We start from the raw sequence: 7644 nt of genomic DNA on the forward strand, positions 1-7644 counted from the left end.
TTTCTCAACATAATCTCCTGTTAGCTCGATACACTTGACCCATCGATGCTCAAACTTCTTTAACCCGTCTGAAAAATACGTTTTCTCGAGGTCTGCATCACTTTCCGGCCGATGGGACAGTCTTCGTCTTTTTCGGAGCAGGTTCGCCGGGTGAAGTCCACTTTTTCGACTGTTCCTTGGTCTCTAGTGTATACCAGTGGATCCATGGTTCGTCGACGGTCACGAAACGACGCAAAAACTCCTTTACATATTCCGCACAATAACTGGTCCGTACGTGCTCTCTAAGATGATTTTTGTTGCAATTTGTGGGCGTGGCAACATTTTGAAATAAACTTACGCTGCGTCAGAAAACCTAGTATCTTGATGCTTAATTCTTAGCTCTAGTAATTTCCGATATCTCGACGTTCATACGGACGGACCTTCTAACCAATTCACGAACACTAGTGTATAATTCATTAACTGCGGAAAACCTAATGTAAAATTTGTATTTTGTTTTTGTATTAATTTTTTGGCTTGAAAACCGAATTTGCACGTTCTATTCATCATCTTGTTCGGTTTTTTACTTCTTGTAGCACGATAAGGTGCTTTTGCAACAGCGACTTGAGGGGAGTAAAAGAAAACCAATGTCTTATAAGACATTAGAGTCAAATCATCCACGAACCGATTCTTATACATCAACGAAGTATATTTTTAATGGCTCCAATTTATGATAACAAAAATGTTATCCTTAATAAAAAGCTTAAAAAGATTTTTACGTAAATAGACTCAATTAGATAGAATAGAAACTACGTAACGTATATAATGAAGGAGGCGATATGGTTATTTTATATTTGATAAAGAAAAAAGTTGTTGGGATGTTTCCCTTTATTGAATCATTCTTAAAGCTAAACAAAAGCTTATGCAAAGCAAAACAACATTGAGCTAAGAGCTAATTTCTTAATAACTCTGACTGACGCCCAGATAAATCCGTGGTCAGATATAAGAGGATGAACTAAGTGAAAGGTAAAGTTCTACCTATAAAAATGTATAATAACAGTGAACAAGTGAAGTTAAAAAATAAAAATAAATTTTTTTAATAAATTCACTAGGGCAAAAGTTAATTGGAGCCAAGCGACTAAAATTCTAAAACGAAGCTTTAAAATAAAAATACAAAAAGTTTTGCAGTGAAAAAAGAATTAGTGCGGCCAAAAAAAACCCGATACAACCGACGAAATCGAAAAAGTTTTTGTTGATAAAAAATAAGGTGGAAAATAATTAATGTAATAATCCTCTTAAACTAGAAACAACCGACGAAATTAAAAAAGTTTGTGTTGATCAAAAAATTAGGGTGGTAAATAATTAATGCAATACTCTCCTTAAATCTCTAAATTACAAAATAGTGATCGTAACGAAAATTCACTGCTCTAGACAATTTAGCAAAATAAAATTAATACAATCATGAAAAAAACTATTTAAATCCAAACAACAAAAACAGGCTCAAGGGCAATCCCTCGTCAAATAAAAACATTTACAAAGAAGGGAGACCAAAATGTTAAAAATTTGCAAACAGGATCATCAATCAAGAGAAGGACGACATCACACAGGATCATTAAACAAGAAAAATAAAGAAGTCGATTCGTGAGCGATAATATTTTTTATTAATTATAAGATTTTTGTAAAAGGAATATAATAAAACAAAGTGAAAGACCTAATTTGAAAAAATTCTCAATGAATCTGTTGAGCTAACAAGCCTTTTTGTCAGCTATTTTAAAAACAAATCACAAGGCGAGATAAATTCAATATTTCAGTTTATTAACGTTATAAATGTATGCAAGGGCTACGGGCTTTGCGAACACCGCAGCTTGCTATCAACAACAACAAATGTATGCGCTGGCGACGGACCGTATGCGTTGAGAGGCGGGCTCAGACTAATAAGTCCAATTAATAGAGAGATAAGAGGAGCCGCTTAGAAATGAGTGATTCTGACTCTCTATTTAGTTGGAGTGGTTTGCCGCTGCGCTCAACATACTCCCCCCGTTGGAAGCCTGTCTTTCAACTTCATCATTGGTGGGCAGCAGGCACAACTTATTGACAGCTCTCCTGATGTCACACGTGGACGTTTTCAGATCAGCAACTCGGCAAACACCATCTCGTCCAGGAATAAGTGCGGTCACCCTAGCTAAGGGCCACCGCATGGGAGGTAGATTTTCATCCTTTATCAAAACTACGTCGTTGACCTTCAGCATTCGTTCAGGAGACCGCCATTTGGTGCGTTGTTGCAGAAGGGTAAGATACTCCTTCTGCCATCGGGACCAGAATAGTTGCTGCAGATATGTTACACGCTGCCAGCCATCCAAGCGGTTATAGTTAAGCTTGGTTAGATCGGGCTCAATGATAGTAGTAGAAGGGCCACCAAAAAGTAGGTGGGCAGGAGTCAAAACATCAAGATCATCTGGATTCTCTGAAAAGGATAGCAAGGGGCGAGAATTAATGATTGACGCAATCTGACAAACCAAAGTGCGAAGCTCATCAAAACTAAGCGTTTGGCGGCCAACAGAGCGGTAGAAATGGTGTTTGGCCGTCTTGACTGCTGCCTCCCACAATCCGCCAAAGTGTGGTGAGCGAGGCGGAATAAATTGCCAGTCGATTCCCTCAGCCAAGCAAGCTTGATGAACAGACTGCATATGAGAATCGCTAAGCAGCAGCCGCTTCAAATCCGCCAACTCATTTTTTGCTCCTACAAAGTTGGTAGCATTGTCCGACCAAATTTGACTAGGCTTTCCACGTGTAGAAATGAATCTTTTCAAAGCACTTAAAAACGACGCAGTTGTTAGATCCTTGACAAGCTCTAAGTGCACAGCCTTGCTTGTAAAGCAGATGAACACGCATACGTAGCACTTGATGGGAGACCTGGGGCGAACTTCTGATTTGTAAAGGAAAGGTCCACAATAGTCGACGCCAGAAACAGCAAAGGCCCGTACGCAATCCAAACGTTCCTTCGGAAGATTAGTAATGATTGGTTCCAGAAATTTGGGCCTGGCCCGGAAGCACTCCACGCAGCCTTTCAGTACATTTGAGACCGTTCGCAGTCCTCCAATAGGCCAGTATTGTAGTCGGATGCTTGCCAACAGAGCGCGCGGTCCTTGCAGGTTCATCTTATGGAAGTGCATGATGAGCGCTAGGGTGAGTGGGTGACGACGTGGCACTATTATAGGATGGCGAGCCTCATACGCAAGTGTTGAATTTTCGAGGCGTCCACCAACTCGAAGAAGGCCACATGCATCTATGAAGGGCAAGAGCGAAGCAATAGAACTTGATTTCTTAACAATGCTATTTGAACGAAGCTCCTTTATATCCTCCCATAAATGAGCCAATGGGACGCCTCGCCAGAGCATATATGTCCCACGTTGCACATCAGATATTTCGAGACCACGATGCCACAAGCGGTGAGAAAATTTGTAAATGTACGCGAACACGCGCTGCATGGAAGGGAACGAGTTGCCATACTTGGATCTAAGGGTAACATCAACGTGAGGCGACTTGACCATCAGCACCTGTTTACGTAACTCAAGGCTCGGATCGCCATAATGCAGACGCGTAGGCCAATCCTTGCGACCACCAAGTAAAAATAGTGGGCCATGAAACCAGATCTCAGAAAGCGCCAGTAAATCCGGAGTAGACCCCCTGGACAAAATGTCGGCAGGATTCAGTGTAGTCGGAATATGATGCCATTTCATATTAGTAGTCAATTCCTGTATAGAAGCCACTCGGTTTGCCACGAAGACGTTGAATTTGAAAGGCTCATTACCGATCCAGGATAGCGCCACAGAGGAATCACACCAGCAGTGAAAAGGACCATTGAACATATCCATTTTCATAACTTCATTCATCAGCTTGGCTAGTAGCAGGGCGCCACATAACTCCAGCTTAGGTACAGATATCGTTTTGAGAGGCGCTACTCGGGATTTGGAACATAAGAGATGGCTGCTGGCTGGAGAAGTGCCCCTAGACAGCACATATATGCAAGCTCCGTAAGCTTCCTCGCTGGCATCGCAGAAACCATGAATTTCAACATCAGTTTCTGAAAGAAGCAAAAATCTTGGGAATGATATGCGTTGGACGCTCTGAAAACTGATGCACATTTCAATCCAGCAGGTGTTACGATCTAAGGGCAAACTTTCATCCCAATCCAATTTATCCTTGCAGAGTTGTTGAAGAAACACCTTGGCCTTTGTGATTACTGGACCAAGAAGGCCTAGCGGGTCATAGAAACGAGCAACGGTGGCCAGAGCAGATCGTCGGCAGCCCTTGGAGCCGGGATCTAGAGACGATAAAGAGAACAGCAGCTCGTCTGTTGCCGGATCCCATGCAAGACCAAGAGTTTTGGTTATATCGCTGCCATCGTCGAACTTCAAATACTTCTCCTTGTCATCATCTGACACATCCTTTAAGACCTCGTGGTGGCTGGTGCACCACTTTCGTAACTTGAAGTCACCTCGAGCAAGTATCTCAGTGGTCTGTCGCATTTTCTCAATAGCCTCAGCAACAGAGCTTCCACCGGAGATGAAATCATCGACATAGAAATCTTGTTGCAGAGCAACTGAGCCAGCAGGGAAGGAATCCCTCTCATCAATGGCCAGCTGGTGCATTGCACGAACAGAAAGGAATGAGGCAGGCTTGGTTCCGTAGGTCACTGTATCCAGTTTGTAAACTTCGAGCTCTTTGTCCGGTTCGTCTCGCCATAAAATGCATTGCAAGTAGTTATCGGGTTCACTCACCCTTACGCACCGATACATCTTGCAAATGTCTCCAGTCAGGGCCACCTGATAAGTACGAAATTTTATCAAAATGTTAAACAGCCTTGGCTGTATAACGGGCCCAGCCATAAGGACATCATTAAGAGACGACCCGGATGAGGCTAACTCCGATCCATCGAAAACAACGCGAAGCTTGGTTGTTGTGCTATCCTCCTTTAGAACACAATGGTGCGGCAGGAAATACTTGCAAAGACCCACAGCCTCGGGGCTGACTCTGGACATGTGGTTTAGCTCCAAGTATTCCTTAATAAAGGCCACATATTGACGCTTTAAATGGGGATTCCTTTGCAGTTTGCGTTCAAGATTAAGAAATCTTCGGTGTGCCTGTGTGTAGGAATCGCCAAGGTCTTTAGCATGGTGTTTCAACGGCAGGCGAACAGAGTAAGCGCCAGAGGGAAGACGATAGAAGTTTTTGATAAAATGATCCTCACACTCCAGCTCTTCCTTGCTGGCCATTATGACTCCACTGTCCAAATTTTCGACTTCCCAAAATCGCCTAACCAGATCCTCCAAGCGTACATTATGTAGTGTAGATCCATTTTCCATGCCTTGAGATGCTAAAAGAGATGTATTGCCGCGAAGTCTATCTCCACCACCAGTCACGATCCAGCCAAGGCGAGTCTTCTGCAGTAGAGGCAATCCATGAACCAGCTTAATTTGGCCCACGCATAACAGGTCATAAAATAGGCCGGCGCCAAGGAGCAGGTCAACGCGCTGGGGACAGTTGAATGCAGGGTCAGCCAACTGTATGTTAGATGGCATATTCCAATCAGCGATATCAATGATGTAACTAGGCTGACTGTCTGTAATCGTTGGCACGACCAGTGCCGTTAGAGCCACAGAGTATTCAGAAGAACGCGACTGGAGGGAGATGCTGACTGTAGATCCTTCTGAAGAAACAGCTGTATCACCAAGACCAGTTACCGTTGCTGCTGACCGAGATTTCCTTAACTGCAACTCCTGGGCGAAGCGAGATGTAATTAGGTGTAGTTGAGATCCAGAATCCAGTAGGACTCGGCAAGGTACCGGGGAACCAGCTCTGTTCTTTACAAGAACTATAGCGGTGGCCAAGAGCACAACATCAGAATGAAATCCTTGGGCCGCAAGCGAGGCAGATGGCTGCGAGGGTGGTGAATCATCAGGGCGTAGATGGAGCAGCGGTTGGTGTTTTCCACCGCATGTGCGGCAATGGCCGGAGTTGCACGTTCGAGTGTGGTGCCCCTTCTTTAGGCAATTGAAGCACAAGGAAAGTCTTTTTATTTCCCTTTGCCGTAGACTAGGAGACAGACCGGCGAAGGAGCTACAGGAGTATATTCCATGACCAGGAGTATCACAAAAAACGCAGCTACTCTGGCTGACCTGGGCACCAAGTAACGTCCTTCTGGCAGGCCTTGGAGCTGAATGGTCATGGGCCATGTTGGAAGCCAAGGCATGCTGAACGCTCTCCAGTTTCTGGCATCGCCCTTCAAGGTACGAGAGCAAATCCTCCTCGCTTGGAATCATATCCGTTGACAAACTTTCCTCCCAGTTGGCTTGGGTTGCTGCATCCAATTTTTGCACTATCATGTATACAACCATGCAGCCTGAGATTTGTTTTAAATCTCCCAAGGCCTGAAGCGCTCGCATATGCCCAATAATTTTGTCCGAAAAATCCCGCAATGCCACAGCAGACGTAGACTCGAGCCTCTTGAGCCCAAGAATTTCATTGATGTGTGCCTGGAAAACAAGACGTTTATTATTAAAACGTTTATTTAGGATTTCTAGTGCCACACGATAATTGGCACCAGATATTTCTAATGATCGAACCGACTCCAGCGCAGCTCCAGCTAAGCATGACCGCAAATGTTGAAGCTTTTCTATGTCAGCCAAGTAGGGGTCCTTATCTATCACCGAGGTAAACATGGAGAGGAAATCAGAGTATTCGGTGTATCCACTAGAGAATGTAGGCAGTTTTACTTCGGGCAGGCGAGTCCTATGCCCTCGATCAACCATGACAGTTGACTGATCCAGGTCATGTTGGCATTCGAAGCTGACAGTTGTCAAGTTGCCGTCTTAGCCGTGACTTGACCGATACCATGAGCATTTCAAAATTGTCGCTAAGCTCACTGCCGATTTCCGAATAGTCTAGCTCCTCCAGCGCATTGTGGGCAAGCCTGAATGAGGCTTGAGTATGCTCAAGAAGTTCTAGCCGAACTGTCAACTCCGCGGACCCAAACAGGCAAATCGCGTCTTTAGCTAGCGAAATATCCATGCGCTTTAAGCTATTGTACACCGATTCGGCTTTGCACTTCAAGAACCGCACTTTAGTTTCAGCCGTCATAATATTATGGTCTGCCACTGTGCTGTATTTGTATAAAGCAAACCGAAACGCACTGCACAACTCGGGAGTTTACAGTTACAATTGTCAGAAGTCTTTGTTTTTGTAACGGCAAGAAAGTACAGTCACCAGTTGGCGAGGCAGAAGATTTATTAGGACCAGCTTAAAGCGGAACTAGCCTAATGTAACAGTTGTTTTTTGTCTTCTTTGTGCACTGTTTCTTTTGCACAAACGAATTTCCACAGACTTGAATTTACGAATCTCGCCGGGGCCTCCAAATGTTGAGCTAACAAGCCTTTTTGTCAGCTATTTTAAAAACAAATCACAAGGCGAGATAAATTCAATATTTCAGTTTATTAACGTTATAAATGTATGCAAGGGCTACGGGCTTTGCGAACACCGCAGCTTGCTATCAACAACAACAAATGTATGCGCTGGCGACGGACCGTATGCGTTGAGAGGCGGGCTCAGACTAATAAGTCCAATTAATAGAGAGATAAGAGGAGCCGCTTAGAAATGAGTGATTCTGAC

The 7644-nt window shown here is 44.0% G+C and overlaps 1 protein-coding gene across 1 annotated transcript; it reads right to left on the reverse strand.

Annotated features, from left to right (window-relative positions):
- Positions 1-1973: 1973 nt before the first annotated feature.
- LOC123037092 lies at positions 1974-6788 on the reverse strand. The gene is made up of 2 exons (XM_044456575.1): positions 6603-6788; positions 1974-6512 (listed from the first exon to the last, which is right to left on the reverse strand). The coding sequence occupies exons 1-2, from the start codon at positions 6786-6788 to the stop codon at positions 1974-1976; spliced, it is 4725 nt and encodes a 1574-aa protein (XP_044312510.1).
- Between the last annotated feature and the right edge of the window lie 856 nt (positions 6789-7644).

Source organism: Drosophila rhopaloa, unplaced genomic scaffold (genome assembly GCF_018152115.1).
Source record: "Drosophila rhopaloa isolate 14029-0021.01 unplaced genomic scaffold, ASM1815211v1 contig_133, whole genome shotgun sequence".
NCBI classification, from domain to species: domain Eukaryota; kingdom Metazoa; phylum Arthropoda; class Insecta; order Diptera; family Drosophilidae; genus Drosophila; species Drosophila rhopaloa.

Excerpts from the sequence above, each read along its gene's own strand:
- LOC123037092 (XM_044456575.1), bottom strand. The coding sequence starts at position 6,788 with ATGGTTGATCGAGGGCATAGGACTCGCCTGCCCGAAGTAAAACTGCCT. Across the intron at positions 6,513-6,602 it reads CTGGAGCTGCGCTGGAGTCG|GCACACATCAATGAAATTCT; the intron begins GTTCGATCATTA and ends CTTGTTTTCCAG.